General features: G+C 33.1%; 1 protein-coding gene across 1 annotated transcript in view; it reads right to left on the minus strand.

Moving 5' to 3' along the window:
- The window catches only part of LOC145296661 (uncharacterized), a 214,994-nt gene that overhangs the window by 63,485 nt on the left and 131,863 nt on the right, over positions 1–19,646 (minus strand). Inside the window, exons 22-24 of the mRNA XM_080142600.1 lie at positions 18,748–18,908; positions 16,269–16,360; positions 5,093–5,275 (exon numbers count right to left, since the gene is read on the minus strand). Coding sequence (XP_079998726.1) covers positions 5,093–5,275; positions 16,269–16,360; positions 18,748–18,908 — 436 coding nt within the window. The remainder of the gene's footprint in view (positions 1–5,092; positions 5,276–16,268; positions 16,361–18,747; positions 18,909–19,646) is intronic.

The raw sequence follows: 19,646 nt of genomic DNA on the forward strand, positions 1-19,646 counted from the left end.
AATAAATAAAAATAAAAAATCAAAATTATTTTACTGCATTTCAAGTAACACCTGCTAGGTACAGAGAGAACCAAAACTTATTTTAGAAAAAAAAAACAAAAAAAAACAAACAAAAACAATATACAATGAATATAATGAATTTCAATTTAAAAAATGAAATAAATCATCCGTTTTTCCAATTATATTAACATTTTTCAGGTATTGATTGCCTTGTATTGTAAAATTACATGCGTTCATATTTTAATATCATTTCTGGCGTGATAAAGATTTACTTCCACAAATGCAGATGTTATGTTTCTGGTCAACATTGTGTACGGTTTTTATTGTAGCCTTGTAGGTCGGTAATAATCGAAGCAAACACATTGGTATAATTAAGAAAAGTTGTATTAGCAAAAGTATGATACAGAAGTATACATCATAATTTGGGGACCATATCTGCCAAAAACCGCACTTAATTACTCCTCATGTAACTACATTTATAGTTTCTGGTGAGTTAATTCTTCCCAAGTAGGTATATCAACTTAGCTCATAACAGATAAAGTGACTTAAAGATATTACATTCCAATGAAGGGCTTTGTTAAGTATTCTTATTTTTTAAAAAAATATTTTCTTTCGTTTATTAAACTGCTAGGTGAAAGTATATAATAGCTAATAAAACGCTTGTCCCCATGTAAAGAATGACTTTCTGAATAATACTATTATTATTTTGTAAATAATACTATTATTTACAACGTCTAACTAATAGTATTATTTAGAAAGCCATTCTTAATATGCGAGGGGATTGGGCCTGTTAAATATATTGCCATTGATTATTTTTTAAAAAGAAAAAATTTCAATTATGACGGTCGTTCCAAATGTAAAGCCTCCTATTTTTCTATTTTTAACTAAAAAAAAGTTGAAGAGTTTGGAACCCGAGAATGGTACCATCAAATCGAAGGATCTTTTGGTTTGAAAATTATTTTTCGATATAGTCACCACCATTTTCAATGAACTTTTACCAATGATGAATACTGGCTGTATATGGGCGTCTGGAGCGCGTTTTGTCATACAATGGTTCTTGCCTAAGTAAAACCTATTTTTGTAACTCAACAAGTTGAAGAGCTACAAAAACGGGACCTTTTGTGCTCCCGAATTTATTTTTTCTACATAGCTACCAACATTCTCAATGCATTTTTACTATGAATACAATTACTTACTTCTGCTTCTGACATACGTCCAAATAAAATTACTGTATAATAAATATAGATGTAATAAAAATAAAATTCTCTGCATAATAAATATATATGTAATAAAAATAAAATTACTGTATAATAAATATAGATGTAATAAAAATAAAATTGTTGTATAATAACTACATATGAAATGAAAATAAAATTGTTGTATAATAAATATAGATGTAATAAAAATAAAATTATTGTATAATAAATATATATGTAATGAATATAAAATTGTTGCATAATAAATATATATGTAATAAAAATAAAACTGTTGTATAATAAATATATATGTAATAAAAATAAAATTGTTGTATAATAAATATATATGTAATAAAAATAAAATTGTTGTATAATAAATATATATGTAATAAAAATAACAATGTTGTATAATAAATATAGATGTAATAAAAATAAAATTCATGTATAATAAATATATATGTAATAAAAATAAAATTATTGTATAATGAATATAGATGTAATAAAAATAAAATTCTCTGCATAATGAATATAGATGTAATAAAAATATAATTGTTTTATAATAAATATAGATGTAATAAAAATGAAATTGTTGTATAATAAATATAGATGTAATAAAAATAAAATTCTCTGCATAATAAATATAGATGTAATAAAAATAAAATTACTGTATAATAAATATAGATGTAATAAAAATAAAATTACTGTATAATAAATATAGATGTAATAAAAATAAAATTCTCTGCATAATAAATATAGATGTAATAAAAATAAAATTATTGCATAATAAATATAGATGTAATAAAAATAAAATTACTGTATAATAAATATAAATGTAATAAAAATAAAATTACTGTATAATAAATATAGATGTAATAAAAATAAAATTACTGCATAATAAATATAGATGTAATAAAAATAAAATTACTGCATAATAAATATAGATGTAATAAAAATAAAATTACTGTATAATAAATATAGATGTAATAAAAATAAAATTACTGTATAATAAATATAGATGTAATAAAAATAAAATTCTCTGCATAATAAATATAGATGTAATAAAAATAAAATTACTGTATAATAAATATAGATGTAATAAAAATAAAATTCTCTGCATAATATAGCTGTAATAAAAATAAAATTCTCTGCATAATAAATATAGATGTAATAAAAATAAAATTATTGCATAATAAATAGAGATGTAATAAAAATAAAATTACTGTATAATAAATATAGATGTAATAAAAATAAAATTACTGTATAATAAATATAGATGTAATAAAAATAAAATTCTCTGCATAATATAGATGTAATAAAAATAAAATTCTCTGCATAATAAATATAGATGTAATAAAAATAAAATTACTGTATAATAAATATAGATGTAATAAAAATAAAATTCTCTGCATAATATAGCTGTAATAAAAATAAAATTCTCTGCATAATAAATATAGATGTAATAAAAATAAAATTCTCTGCATAATAAATATAGATGTAATAAAAATAAAATTACTGTATAATAAATATAGATGTAATAAAAATAAAATTACTGTATAATAAATATAGATGTAATAAAAATAAAATTCTCTGCATAATAAATATAGATGTAATAAAAATAAAATTATTGCATAATAAATATAGATGTAATAAAAATAAAATTACTGTATAATAAATATAAATGTAATAAAAATAAAATTACTGTATAATAAATATAGATGTAATAAAAATAAAATTACTGCATAATAAATATAGATGTAATAAAAATAAAATTACTGCATAATAAATATAGATGTAATAAAAATAAAATTACTGTATAATAAATATAGATGTAATAAAAATAAAATTACTGTATAATAAATATAGATGTAATAAAAATAAAATTCTCTGCATAATAAATATAGATGTAATAAAAATAAAATTACTGTATAATAAATATAGATGTAATAAAAATAAAATTCTCTGCATAATATAGCTGTAATAAAAATAAAATTCTCTGCATAATAAATATAGATGTAATAAAAATAAAATTATTGCATAATAAATAGAGATGTAATAAAAATAAAATTACTGTATAATAAATATAGATGTAATAAAAATAAAATTACTGTATAATAAATATAGATGTAATAAAAATAAAATTCTCTGCATAATATAGATGTAATAAAAATAAAATTCTCTGCATAATAAATATAGATGTAATAAAAATAAAATTACTGTATAATAAATATAGATGTAATAAAAATAAAATTCTCTGCATAATATAGCTGTAATAAAAATAAAATTCTCTGCATAATAAATATAGATGTAATAAAAATAAAATTATTGCATAATAAATAGAGATGTAATAAAAATAAAATTGCTGTATAATAAATATAAATGCAATAAAAATAAAAAAAATTTATAATTAATATAGGTGTAATAAAAATAAAATTGTTGTATAATACATATAGATTTAATAAAAATAAAATTGTTGTATAATACATATAGATTTAATAAAAATAAAACTGTTGTATAATAAATATATATGTAATAATAATAAAATTCTTGTATAATAAATATAGATATAAAAAAATAAAATTCATGTATAATAAATATAAACGCAATAAAAATAAAATTCATGTATAATAAATATAAATGTAATAAAAATAAATTATTTTATAATAAATATATAATTAATAAAAATAAAATTCTTGGGCTTTTCACAATTTCTTTTGTGTTTACCTAGATTTTCATATGTGTAAAATAAACATGGGACTGGTTTTTGCTTTTCATCGCTTTCTGATGAACACATTTGTACACGTCCATATTGTAGTCTGAAGGTAAGCAGTCCTGCAGCAGTGTGTTCTGGAGACAATAAGTCATTAGAAAGAAGCTCCCTTTAGAAAATGCAATTTATTAAACAGCAACATTTCAAATGAAGATTTTTTAGCATTTTTTAAATTATTTTTATTGCATTTGCACCCCAAACAAGGGATATTGCCACTTTGCTGTAGGGGGCTACTATCAGGGACATTAGCATCAGGGGTACTGTGTAGGGAGTTGGAAGATGTCGGTTCACGTTACACTTGAACTTCTGCATGTCAGTACAGTTGGGGAAGCAGGGACCTGGAAGGGAATTCCAAAGTCTAGCTGTTCTGGGGAAAAAACGACTGGAGTAGAAGGCTCTCTTGCATCTAGGGATCACTACTGTGAAGGAGTGGGATTTATCTGCTTGTCGGATTTGTTGGGGGCATTTACGCCTAGGGGGCACAAGTGCTTGCAGTTCATCAGAGCAATCACCATTAAAGTACTTGTAGAACAAGCAGAGGGATGCAACATTTAGTCGATGTGACAGAGACTGAAGTTTAGCTGACAGTTCAGGACCTATCAGGTTGGCGACTCTCTTTTGAACCTTGTCTAGGAGTGAGAGACTAGTGGCAGATGCACCAGCCCAAATATGACAACAATACTCCATACATGGGCAAATGGTGGCCTTATAGAGGTATAGGATACTTTCAGGCGTTAATAGCTTTCTAGCATGGTCGAGAGAACCCACCTTCCTCGCAGCGGTCCTGGCAATGTGCTTAATGTAATTGTTCCAACTCATGTTTCCTGTGAACGTTAGGCTGAGGAGTTTAGAAGATGTACTTTCAGATAAAAAGTCATTGGGCATTGCTATTGGCGGTAGGGAAAGTTTCTTGTAGTTATTGAAGGAAACATGTTTAGTCTTGGCAGCATTGAAGGTGACCATACATTTTTGTCCCCATTCCACTACGGATCGGAGGTCATCCTCTAGTGGTTCTGTCATTTCTTTAGATATGTGTTCATTTGTTTTCCTGTCATGTCTGTTATAGAGCGTGGTTTTTGTTTTGTCATTCTGAAAAGAGCTGATAGTTTTAAATATAAAATGAACTTACTGATTGCCGTTTGGTATATTCAACGTTGAAGGTAATATCGTAAGCCTCGGGAACCCCAGTCATCATGGCGTCCACTGTGATAATCGTGCTGTCGACTTTGTGGTTAAAGGTCAAATCATATTCATAAAGCACTTTCTTGGGTGTTCCCTTATCAATCAGATGACCGGTCAGCCACAGCACTTCCTTAAAGAGAAAAGAATATAACAAACATAAAGAGATCTTTAATTTATATATATATATGCATATATATCTGGCATCCCGATGATACCCAGTCATACAATACGCTTAAACACGATATTTTAATTTATAGCAGATTGTATATGAATTATTATAGAATCAATCCTCTATTGATTAATGTGTATTACAAGGAATAATTGGCCCCGGGGACTAATTCGCAAAAAAAAAAAAAAAATTTTTTTAATTAAATCATAATAATGATAATGTTGTTCATGAAATTCCGTCTGTGTTTCTTTACAATTTCACATCAACTGATATTTGGGCTTGAATATGAATGTACTAGAAAAGTCAATTTTGATTAATGTTTAGTTTTAAAATATTCAAACAAAGAAATAGTTTGCAGCGATTTTAAATGGTACCGCTTCTTTTATCGTAAATTGAACTCATAAATGGAAAACATCCAAATAAAATGGTGAGGTACATCTGAGAAACATGGGATCATTCAGTCTGTAGTCGAATGCTTTAGCACTAAGCTATACCTCCAGAAATATAAAATCTCCATAAAATCTGTTTTTTTAAGAAGAAATGATCTGTTAAGATTTTATTATTTCCCTGGGTCGGTGTAACGTAAAATATTCCCCTGTAAAAATTCTGTTTTTATTTATGTTGAAGACGCCCCTCCATGGGATTAATGGACTATCTCATGACGTCACCTCCTCTGGTGACGTCACTTCTTGTAAGGAGTAACGGTGCCTGGCAGTCAGAGATTGACACGCGACCAATCTGGTTGGGAGCAATCACCCTACCGTTGAGGAATGGTATTTCTCAACCTGTTTTTGCCTGTAATCTATGTGAATGCATGTTTGTTTCTTAAAAATCCTGTGTTCCTTTCGTTTATTACAATTTAACCCCATAATAATGTATAAGAGAGAAAATCTATTAAGATCTTTTCGATTTTTGATACTTATCGGATGAATTTCTGTACAAAACATATCTAAGAACACTTTTTATGGAATGGGTAGAACAGAATAAGTTATCTATATTACTTTTGTAGGTATTTATCTATCTATTGATAGATCTATCCATCTCGATCTATCTATCTATCTAACTGGAGAGGTAGACAAGAGATGGATATGATGATGTATTCATAAAACCTGTCAAAATATAACAAAGCTAGATCATAGACAAGTTTACCGGAAACTCTTATCAGCTGATCAGATCTATATATGAATCACGTGGATCAGGTTAGCTGGAGATAACTTGGAGTTGGAACTTGGACATGGTGAACAGCGGTTGGGTTAATGTTTGTCTCCTCCCCTCCTTGGGAGGGAGGGGACATGTATATCAATGGAGACTGTTAAAGACCACAAGAAAAGAACTCGCTTTCCATGTTCATCTGCATCAACATCTGAGAAGGTGAATAAAAGCTAAAACCAGTTATCCTTGGAGTGAATGTCTTGCATCCAACAGGTTCCAGCCCCTCCAAGAAGATGAATTTCAGATGGGCCAGTGAATATAAGGTATGTCGGATATATGACCCACCCCCACATGCATATAAAGTAAGACAATCACAGAACATAAAACGTGTATATATACATCACATAAGATAAATAGATGAGCACGGTTCAGAAAGTGAAGAACTACTAAAGACATTAGTAACATATTAAGGACGTCACAAACAAACACGAAACGTATAGATGGGTACCGTTCATGTTAGGATAATGTAACACACTGCCAGATATATAAATTAGCTTTGTGTGAAATTTGCAAAAGATAGGCTCAAAACCTATGAGAAAGAAACTCGTATATATATATATATATATATATATATATATATATATATATAGAGAGAGAGAGAGAGAGAGAGAGAGAGAGAGAGATAGACAGATGTTGTTTATTTGTTTTTGTTAGCGATACTTTTTGAATGAATTCAATTATTTATATGACAGTGCATTTTTACCTAAATAATTTTCCCTTTGACTAATTTGGTACCCACAAATAGGAAGCAGCATATGTATTGCTTTTAATATATATATATATATATATATATATATATATATATATATATATATATATATATATATATATATTATTTTTTAAATGTAATTAGCTAAAAGTTATTTCAAAATAATATTTATGCTGCTCCGCATGTGGGGGTACCAAAAAGGGGTAAAAGGGAAAATTATTCCCAACTCGCATTTAGGTAAAAATGAACTTTGTAAATAACTGAATTCATTCAAAACGTATTGCAAAAACAAAAACAACCAACATCTCTCTCTCTCTCTCTCTCTCTCTCTCTCTCTCTCTCTCTATATATATATATATATATATATATATATATATATATATATATATATATATATATATATATATATTCCAATCAAGCAGCCGATAAGAAAAGTTTACTAGACAAAAGCAAATGTAAACTTCAATCTAATATACATATTAATATTTATATTAATTCCAACCAAATAAAAATGCTCAATACGATGACAATAAGATATAGAGCTTAAAAAAAGAAACATAAACTCTAAATCTTAATGAAACTCTACTGTATTCTGTAAGTTAATAACCCTGTCCCTTGAAAGCCAAAGTATGCACTCAGATGCAAAGCGATTACATAACAATGCCTCTTCCTAGATGGTTTTGAAACAATTAATACAAAACCAAATCCGACACTCCCTGTTATGCAAAACGCTCGATGACTCTTAAATGAAAACTTAAATTATCTTCCTTCAAAAATAGAAACACACTAACGCCTAAAACTTCTATCTATTCGCATCTTCTGAAAACTTGCCCAAATACCTATTTACTTAATTATACATACGGAATATGCCATGGCTTAAAATTTACCTCCAGTTATACCCATACTGTACTGCACCTACATCTTAACCTTCCTGTAATCTAAAATATGCAGTATCTGGGCAAAATTCTAAGCTCAATTCCTAATACCTACTCACACTGTAACATTATCCTGTACCTAAACTAACATATAAATTTTAAAAAATGTAAAAATCTAAAGGTAAAAGCCTGCTCACATAGTTGCTTCCACTGCATGAGTTTTTTGTTGTTTTTTTTCCTTAGTAACAATGAAATAGCAATGTCCCTAAATCACTTTGAGGAGTGTAACTATTCATTAGATATATAACCTCTACAAACTAACCCTGTAACATTAACTAACCACGTGGGGTCGCAGAAATACCTGGCTTAGGACCCAGGCACGGAGCAAACCCTCTCAGGGCTGATGGACCCAGTATATCTTCTCAGATCATCCGTCTAGGAGAAGGAAAACTCTGAAACTAAACCGAAGGATGACAACCTTCCTAGAGCTGGTGCCTCAAAGAAATTACTGGTCTGATAACCGAAACTGCTTAAGGAGTAGATAGGCTCTGTCTATCGCCCGGCTTCCATACTCCTTCATTGCCTATTAGTCAGGTGCAGAGATGCTATCACAGTGATTCGACAAAACACTCAGTGGTAGATCTTGTTTCTTGTCTAGGGCAATGAACGCCATTTTTCCCACTCCTGACACATCCCACCCCTCAAAACTGGGCACTTGGGAGTGCTTGAGTACCACATATTCCTGTGCAATTAGATTGGATTAATCTTCTTCTAATGGGTTGAAGGTACCGGATTGACAGTTCCTGACTGCTGTTTCCGACTGGTAGTACAGGTGCCCTAACTCTTTGGTAGTGCTTAGAGCGGCTGCTCCATCAACAGTTGTATAATATCGGGATGTTTATAGTGCCATGTCGCGCATGGAAAGTGATCCTGCACTCATCCCCGATGGGCTTTGCTGAGGCCACAGTCCTAGTTGAAGAAAGGTCAGCTGATGGTCTACTTGTGTTGCATGTCTGATACACTGCATAACCTCTTGTTCAGCTCCCCATTACCTAACTGAAACTCTTTAAAAACATGATGACAGTACAATCAAAAAATAAGCTTAAACCAGGCTTAGGGACGAAGAAATCCAACTTGCCTCCTCCCTTGAGACTTGCATTCACGAACATCCATGGGCTTAGAACTAATTTAACTGATGTTGAAGCATTTCTCCTAACAAATACCTCGGATATCTTAGCACTAAGTGAGACAAACCTACACTCCTCCATCCCCTCTAACTACTTTAACATGCCTGGCTATCTCCCACTCTGCCGTAAGGACTCTGACAGACAACTGCACGGACTTGGAGTCTACATTCATAACACCCTCCCCCTAACTAGAGAAACAAACTAGAATCGGATGATCAAGTGTTTATGTGCTTTAGACTAAACATACAGCATAACATGAGCTACTTTTATTTTTTCTACCGCTCTCCCTCGACCCAGGGCTGCACAATTTTTTCAGTAGTTTCAGCCAGACGGGTGTTTTGCATGAAAGATTGGCGAGGGGGGATGAGAGATTGGAGCTCAGACGAGCACTTGCCATGGAAATAACGATAAAACAAAGACAGGCTCGCAACGTCTCTTCTGTGGGAGAGAGGCTGCAGGGAAGAGAAAAGGCCATCCCCCACTAAACCACGATGTCTATTTTGTACTCTGTCAAGGCAGGATAGGCTGTTTTTAGCAGCTCCTGCTCAGATGTGGCAGCAGTACTCCATCCTTGGACGTACTTGGCCTTTATACAGATAGAGAATCGCATCAGTAGTGAGTTATCTTCTGGAGTGGTAGAACGATCCCACCATTTTCCCAGCATTCCTGGCAACAGATTTAATGTACGTGTTCCATTTCAGATCATGAGTAAAGGTCAAACCCAGAAGCTTGTCAAAAGATGGAGCCTCCTCAAGACAAGAGCCATCCACTTCAATGATGTCAGATGGGGTCAGAGCGTTGATTATGTAAAGATAGAAGCTTGGTTTTAGATGCATTAAAAGTGACCAGCCACCTCTCCCCCAATTGTACCACGCACTCAAGATGAGAGGAGAGAGAATTAGAGAGAACTTCGTCATTTACGGCCTTTGATGTGTTGCCATAGATGGCCGTGTCATCAGCATAGATGTCAATGAATGATTTAAGTATGTGTTTTGGGAGATCATTGATGTAGATCAGGAAAAGAGTTGGGCCCAGGATGGACCCCTGAGGGATTCCAGCATTAATACTGTGGGCCTCTGATTTTTGTCCATCAACCACTACTCTTATGAACCTATCAGAGAGAAATGATTTAATGATTGAGAAAACATTTCCAGTAAGCTGGAAATCTTGTGAAGTCGGCCCTTATGCCATACCTTATCGAAGGCCTTAGTTATGTCAAGAGCAATTGCCCTGGAAACGAAACCTTTGTCAAGAGATTCACTAATCCTATGTGATATAACCGTTAGCACATCTGCTGTAGAGTGGAAACCATATTGCATGTCACTAAGAAGGTTGTTTCTGTTGAGGTGGTTGACTACTTCTTTATTTAATATGGATTCCAACAACTTACTCATGACACACAGGATACTTATTGGTCTGTACTGAGAGGTAGATGACTTATCACCTGAATTCTTAAATACAGGGCATACTGATGAGGTTTTCCAGGGTGTTGGAAAGCACTTCTCCTTAAAGCAATGCTTAAACAGTTTTGTAAGTATGGGGGCAAGTTCTGGTTGGAGCTTTTCCAGCACTATAACTGGAATGCCGTCAGTTGCTTTAGTGGAATCTAGGTTCTTGATTAGCTTGGCGACCTCACGCACAGATATTTGTATGTTGCATAGCGTGTTGTCTGTTATAGGAGGAAATATGGGGAGTGGATGGCCATTGTCGCATGAGGTAGAATTAGCTGCAAAGTTCTTGGCAAATAGTCTGGCCTTGTCTGATGCTGACGAGATGACCTCAGGTCCATTGATGATAGTTGGGATAGAACGAACACTTCTGTTCAAGATCTGGTTTGCTATTTGCCAGAACTGGTAGGAAGCAAGCCGCAGCTCAGCTACTTTGGATTTAACAGACTGGGCATATAGCTCTCTTGCATTTTTCATTACTCTTTTACAGTGGTTGCTGGCAGTCCTGGAAGCAGCTTTAGTCTCAATACATCTATTACGTTGGTAGCTATGGAAAAAGTGATTTCTGTGCGTGATAGCAGCAGCATATTCAGGGGAGAACCATGGCTGGCTGTTAGGTTTTTGTTGGAATTTTTTGGATGGTATGAATCGGTCTATGCCTACAATTACCCATTCGGTCAGGTCTGATACTATAAAGGACATCCTTTTTAAACATGGAATGCAGAGGTAGGTCAGACATAAACGTACGGAAGCTATCCCAGTCAGCCATAGCATATTGATATAGAGTACAGTGGAGAGGTACGTCTGAAGATTTATTACATTTCATTTTTATCTAAACTACTACACAAGAGTGGTCAGAGGATACCAGAAGAGATAGAATGGAACATGAAGACAGCTCAGGGGAAGTTGTGAGGAAAAGGTCTAGAAGGCTTGCATACTGGCCAGGTGTATCAAGCACACGGATGGGTTAGTGAACAATCGGAGTGAGGTCATAGGCAATCGCAAAATCATGACAAAACCTCCCCTCATCATCGGTTTTATTTGAGTGGGTCAGCCATTCCACATTCTGGACATTGAAGTCACCGCAAATGTGAATGTTAGCCGAAAGATGAGCAGACAGGATGTGGTCAATTTTCTCAGATATGCTCTTAAAGATAGTAACCCCACTGTTGTAGGGGCGATAGAGGGCAAATATAAATGCAGTGGTGTAAGCTACTGCAACCCGGAAGCACATATAAGGTAAATTAGGTTCTTCTCTGGAGATATCCCTACCACATGGAAAGCCATCTTTGATGTAGGCACATATTCCAGGCGATCTTGAGGATCAGATTTAGTAATAAACACAGTCTCTGCAGCATAGACACAGCACTTATAACTAGCCTGCAAAAATATAAGAGCACAAGTACATGTATTTGGTGACTTTAATGTCCACCACTAAAACTGGTTTGGATTTTCTATTTACACAGATGCAGCAGGGACCACAATGCATAGCTTTACTATATCTCACTCCCTACCACAAATGATGTTTTCAACACGTTTCCCTAACCAGCAAGAACAACACACATCACTTCTAGATCTGTATCTGACCACAGTTCCAGACGATTGTATAACAAATGCTGACAGACCACTCGGGAACGCTGATCATGCAGTGATAATGGTCGAAATCGCCCTAAACTCTAGACCCAAAACTGAAGAGCCAGTGATGAAAACAACGAGATATTATAAAAAGGCTAACTGGGAAGCCATCAGGGATCCTATCAGGGGAAATATTTTTTCACTTCCTGCTGAACAGTGTGCAAATGAGACCACTGAATGGTTCAAAACGGAAATTGAAGCACATGTTCCCATACGGAAATTTTATAGCAAGTCCCACTCTCCCCAATGGTTTACTTCTCCTTGCGCAACTGCCATTGTTCAAAGGAAGCATGCATACTGCATCATTCCAGTTCAAACAAACAGAAGTACATAGAAGCTAGAAGTAACATTAAGAAAGAAATAGCTAGAGCTAAGAGAGAATTTACGGAAACCACTAAAAAACGCATCGAAAACTAGGAACTCGTGACTTCTGGAAAATCTACAACAGTGTAGTAAATAATGGGCAATCAACAATTCCCCCACTAACCAACAATCACGAGGTTGTTTGCTCAGCAACCGACAAGGCTAATATGCTTTCCAGTCTGTTTGCCTCAAACTCCACACTGGACCCTTCCAACCACCTCCTGCCTGACTTTCCTTTGAAGGAAAACGCCATGCTAGATGATCTAAAAATCACCCCTGCTCAGGTGCATGCTATCATTAAAAAACCTTGACACTTCAAAAGCATGTGGACCCGATCTTATCCCAGCTGTGCTATTAAAAAGTGCTCAGCCGAAGTAGCCCCAGTTCTCTCCAAACTCTACAACAAATGCCTCAATGAAGCTTGCTTTCCGGGCTGTGGGAAAACTGCTTCTGTGTTACCAGTATTCAAGAATTCTGGCGAAAGAACTGACCCATCAAATTATCGTGCCATTAGCCTCCTCTCACTTTTCACCAAAATATTTGAGACCATAATTAACCAAGCTCTAGTCCATCACCTTACAGATACTAAATTTCTGACTGACAAACAATATGGATTTAGACAAGCCCGTTCCACAGCATACATCCTAACTGTAATCTCTGAACGTATATACCATTCACTGGACAAAGCAGGAGAGGGCAGAGTGGTAGCTCTAGATATATCTAAGGCTTTTGACAAGGTATGGCATGAGGGTCTCCTCAAGAAAATTAGATCATATGGTATCACTGATAGAATACTTAACATAATTTAATCCTTCTTAGATAAGAGAAAAATCCAGGTTGTCCTCGACAGTCGTACATCTAAACAATATGATATAGTGTTGTTTTTATACGGTATACGGCCCCATACAATAAAATGTTAAAAACAAAACTTGGCAAGAAATTTCTAGATCTTATTGAAAAACACTTTCCCGCAACCAACCCCTTACACAAAATCTTCAATAAAAATACCTTGAAGTTATCTTACAGTTGTTGCGAAAACTTAGAGATGATAATTAAGGCACATAATAACAAAATACTAAATGAAAACAATGTAAACAACAACAAAATAAACAATAAAAAAGTAGACACCAGGACAGAAATAAAACCAACACTAGCAGAAATAATAATAATAATAATAATAATAATAATAATAATAATAATAACAATAACAATAATAATAATAATAATAATAATAATAACAAACCAACCCCGGACAAGAACAACCATACCATAAATAAAAATACTAATAACGAACAAGATAAATGCAATTGTAGACACCGCACACTTTGCCCAGTCCAAAACAAATGTCTAACAAAAAGCGTAGTTTATCAAGCAACAATATTTGCGAAAGAAAACCCGAATAACAAGAAATATTACATAGGCATGACTTCCTTAGATTTCAAAACCCGATAAAAACCACAAAAGCACATTCAAAAATAAAAAACACCGTATAAAAACAACACTAGCGAATAAATACTGGGAACTCAAAGAAAGCGGACATTCGCCGGTAGTCGAATGGAAAATAATGAAACAAGCTACCACATGCAGACATTTAGACGACCCATGTAAATTATGCCTCCATGAAAGATTTTCTATCCTGTACTTTAAAGAACCTCAAAATCTATTAAACTGTAGGCGGGAAATAGCAAACAACTGTGTTCACAAAATAAAACTTACTCTAGGATAGCGATACAAAATAGCTTTAAAACTAACAATAACAATAGAAAACAAACAAATAAATAAATTAAATAAGCATGAATATACACAAACGATCACACACACATATATATATATATATATATATATATATATATATATATATATATGTATATATGTATATATATGTGCATTATTGTGTACACATAGGTATATTTATATGTATATAAAAAAAAAAAATAAAAAGGAGAACGGCCACCTAAAACCACTAACCTAGCTCTAAAACAGATCCTTTGTTTGATAAAATGCATGCCCATTGGCTGATAGGAAGGGGCGCGGTGGATACTAGAAAGCTGATTGGCCAACTAGAAATCCTCAACATATATAAAAACAAGAAGCAACGACAGAATTCGCGCATAAGCCTGGCGAATCCTATAGTTGGATGAAACGCAGAATATTCAGTGTAGCTTAATCGCCATATATATTTTATAAATTACTATATATATATATATATATATATATATATATATATATATATATATATATATATATATAGTACATTGGACTTTACAAATTAGATCTAAATAACATTGCATTTCACAAATTGCTATTTTATACACCGAAGCCAAGTTTAATATTTTTTTGCATAATGTTCCTTGTAATAACATAATGTACTTCGCTTAAGTTTATTAAACAAATACTTATTTCTGCCCAGAAGATTGTTAAAACGGAGACAGTTTATAATTAAGAACAAAAATGCAAAACCCATCTGCTTTATACTATAGTATTTCTATGTTGCTCTTTTTTAGATTAGCATGTTATAGAATTTCGAGAATCCACTCTAGTCATCTCGATATATCTACTCTCTACTGAAGTTCTTATTCTCTTACTATGATTTCATGAATTTCTTTTGCCTGTTTATAGTGGTTGCATCAGTGGAAAGCTTTCTGCCTTTATGCAATAGCAGTCGTACAATTCGACGTGAACATTTGAGGAAAATGGGGCTTACAATAGAATTTTCGTGTGAGGATAAACGTTTCTATGCTTTATTCTTTTCACCTCCTTTGTGTTTAGAAGCAGAAAACAAAATTTACTCCTTAGGACATCTTTGATGAAATCGCCGGGGGATTTCTAATCGTCTATTAGTAATATTTTAGCGTTTTTAATGACAATGCCTTGGTTTGGAGTTTGTTGGTTTGAGGAATCACCATGTGTCTTGGAGGAAATTCAATGAATGGAATTTATTTTACACTGAAGACTGACAAATGATACCCAAATTAATAAAACCTGCAAGTCCACAGTTCAACCTAAGTAAACAATGTTTGTTTAACTCATTTATTTAAAGTGTTGATCATTTAAACTGTTGTTTTACTGTAATGGTGCAAGCAGCAGATACATAATTGTTAAACAGTACCTTTAATTCGATTTATTTTCTTCGTAAGACTCCTTAAGCCTTGAATTTTAAACATTTTGCAGAATCAAAATATTGTAATTGACTTTTATCAAAATTATAATAAGGATTCTCAATATAATGTTTAATTTTTTTTTTTCATTCAAAATTCGGTGCTGATTCCTATGTTCAAAGGTTACATCGGCTAAAAGATTGTGCAAATGACATTCAATGTGAGAACAGTAATCCGAATAATTCACATAATCATCATCTCAAAAATTCAGAAACATCGTAATGTTTGATAGCATTTGATTTTGATTTGAGTCCTCATTAAAAACCAACTAATAATTATAATAAGGTGTTTTATTTTTCTTCTAACAAACACCGGCGATCTCAAACAATAACTATTAGGAAATTATGAGCAAATGTTTCTTAAATACCTGTCCAAGTGGATGAATCCAAGTTAATTTTCCTGTACTTTCAATTGAAGATTTGGGTCCTTTCAAGTCGACATCCAGATGGAAATAGTTTCCTGATATACAGACCGGAAATAAGATTCATTAATAATGCAATAAAAACATGCATATGGTGACGTGGAAGAGGGCGTAAACATGCTATCCTTTTCATGGTTAGGTGAAATTCACATTGACATGACATGAGGTTATTTCAATTAAGATCATATATTATTCACATAAACATGGGTTCTGATTTTATTCTCAAACAACTTAGCCATTTTAGGGGTGGGGGTGAGAGTTATTTTTCAAGAACAGAAGATCACTGCTAGGGTCTCCTCCCTAAAATAATACATTTTGAGTTGTCGATTTCTGGAACATTTGTCAGAGCCAATGAATGCCCCTAGTAAGAATATCTGCATGTGCGAGAAGAAGAAGAAGAAGAAGAAGAAGAAGAAGCAGAAATCCTCAACAACACCTATATTGCTTCGGCACTGATTGATTCCAGTCACAAAAAGTCTAGGATGATTGAAAACAAAGATCATGATAGGTGAAGAGTACACAGTGCCCTTAAATGGTCCCGAGTCCCTTGCGCTGACTCAAGTTGTTTGTGTGTAGGTGCCGAGTAGATAGAGGGGCTCTAGGCAAGGAGGGGGAAATGGAAAGAGGAAAAGAGATAAATAAACTTATATTAAATTTTTTTCCGGACAACGCCTGGTAGTCGGGCTAGTTATATACAAATAATGCGATAGTAACCTTGTTCAATGGGAGATAGGTTATAGCTTGTTTAGTGTATTTCCAAAAATCCTGGGTTTATATTTCTCCTTGCCGGCTCCCACAGACACATTTATTGTTAAATTTTATTTTTAGAGCACCTCGTTCCCATTGGCTAATTATGTTCTTATTATTTTTCTCTTTTTGATTTGATGGACACGTGGAGCCTATCCCTAGTGACACGTTGACACACTTTGTCTGTGACAGTCACCATGTCAACATCCGGTTGACAGTTTTATTACTTTATTCATGAATCCCTACACGATTTAATATTCGAACAGGATGAACATTTAATTGAACACACCCATCATCACATTATTATTTATCTGTTTATTCAACCGCTCTCAAATGTTTCACCTCATCTCCCGTGCCAATATTTTTAGTACTGACAAGGCTCAACTGCTAAAGGCAGGTTATAGGCTTTAATCAAGGGATTTTTTTTAAAGAACTAAATAAAATCATAATTTAAATTTAAAAAATTAAAATAATATATTAATTTAAAAAACGCTATTATTGTTGAATATTGGCAGGCGAGAAATATCAAATAAATTGCACTCACGCAAATGGATTCCATGTGAAGAATGTGGAACTTTCCACCACTGTCTGTTGGAATGTATAATTTGATTCCAAAGTATGTGAGAGGATATCGGTCAAAAGATTGAAACAATAGGCAATAGAAATGTTAAACATTCCAGCTTGAAAACAATGTTTATATAAATAAATCGTCACAAAAAGAAAAACGGGCAGTCGGTTAGAGAGAAGAAAAGCCTGCCACATTTCTTCACTGCCAATATCTAACCCAACCCCGGACCCACCTCACGTGCCTTCAGACATGTCAAAACAACAGTAATAACTTCTAATCAAAAGTTGATTTGTCAGTGTGAAATAAAAAAATATATTATTTTATAGATCAACTGTGTTGCGTTTTACTCACTGTCAGTGTGTATATATCGTGAACCAGCAATAAAAGTAGATGTTAACAATTATATAGGCTGGAAAATGCATTTTGAGCATTCGCCCGCAACGAATACTTATCATCACCATTTAAAACTTGATTTCAAGTAATGGATTTATAGCAGACAACTTAAATGAAGAGTTCTTAACAACGCTACATTTAAATTTATAAATAATATTACAGTCAGAGAATACGAGACTAAGGAGGGAGTTCCAAAGACCAAGAAAATAAGCTATTAGAGGAGAAAGTGTTCAATTGTCTCTCTTTGTATTAAGATAAAAAGAGTTCTGTTTGTTTGTTTTTTTTTTTAAAGTTCTAGAGTGATCTCCCTTGCTTGTTGTCGATTTAATGACTGGAAAACAATGCTTGAAGCTTGGATAAATGTCTGTGTGACTGAAATTATATGATGGTTAAACTAAAAGAAAGATTTAAGCATCTGGAAATTTGCACAGTGAATGGATGGAATTTAACTGATTGCTGGATTAGTTGGCATATTTACATATAATGGCCACAGAGTAATCGTAGTAAGTTTGTCAGAGCACATTTCATTGAAATACTCGTAAAAAAAGCATTGGGATGCAACAAAATTGCAGTGATGGAACAGCTTCAGTAAAACTAAAAATAAGTCAGATTAATGAAAAAACGATTATTATTGAAACAATAATTACACCCTTAGATTATTAAATTACCCAATATACTTACTGATTTATTTTTGGTTCGTTATATGGTCGTACTTACCTGGATATAAAATGTCCCAGGTACGTTTCATGGAAATCTCATGTTTCGGATGAGGTACGACCTCGCAGGCCATTCGGAATTTCATCTCCGTCATGTCGTGTTGTTGTTTCGCATGCTCAGTATCAGCGTGGAATTCAAAGAACATTGGCCACCTTTGCGAACTGAAAAAAGGATAAGAATTTCTCTTCAATCTGTTAGATAGGATCTCTCTCTCTCTCTCTCGCTCTCTCTCTCTCTCTCACTCTCTCTCTCACTCTCTCTCTCACTCTCTCACTCTCTCTCTCACTCTCTCACTCTCACTCTCACTCTCTCTCTCTCTCTCTCTCTTTCTTTCCCTCTAATAACAGTCAAAGGTAGTAAAACAAATACAAAATAAAAATAAAAAAAGGTTAAAATTGTTTGCTTGTTTTAACTTCCGGTTTCTCGTGACCATTTAGTTGGATGATTAGACATGGTGAAACGGACAAGAAATCTATTCTTAACATAAAAAATGGACATAAATGTTAATTATTAATCAGAAAGAAACATATCTTACTTGTCATCGTCTCCCATCTTCCGAACAGAAACTAGAAGTCAAAAAGTGAAGACAATCTTGATATGATCATAAAAACGAATATATTAATATTTGGCCTGTAGTTGGAGAAGAATGCACACACACACACACACACACACACACACACACACACACACACACACACACACACACATATAATATAAAGCTGAATGTGTGTGTGTGTGTGTGTGTGTGTGTGTGTGTGTGTGTGTGTGTGTGTGTGGTCACGAATAGGCTCCTAGATGGTTGACTATTTTAAAAAACTGATTACATATAATGGTAGAAGATGTATCGAGACATAGGTATGGGTATGTTTGATCTGGCAGAACGGTGGTTCATTAAAATT

Source organism: Euprymna scolopes, chromosome 17, assembly GCF_053919585.1.
Source record: "Euprymna scolopes isolate OS-2025 chromosome 17, ASM5391958v1, whole genome shotgun sequence".
In the NCBI taxonomy this organism is placed as follows: domain Eukaryota; kingdom Metazoa; phylum Mollusca; class Cephalopoda; order Sepiida; family Sepiolidae; genus Euprymna; species Euprymna scolopes.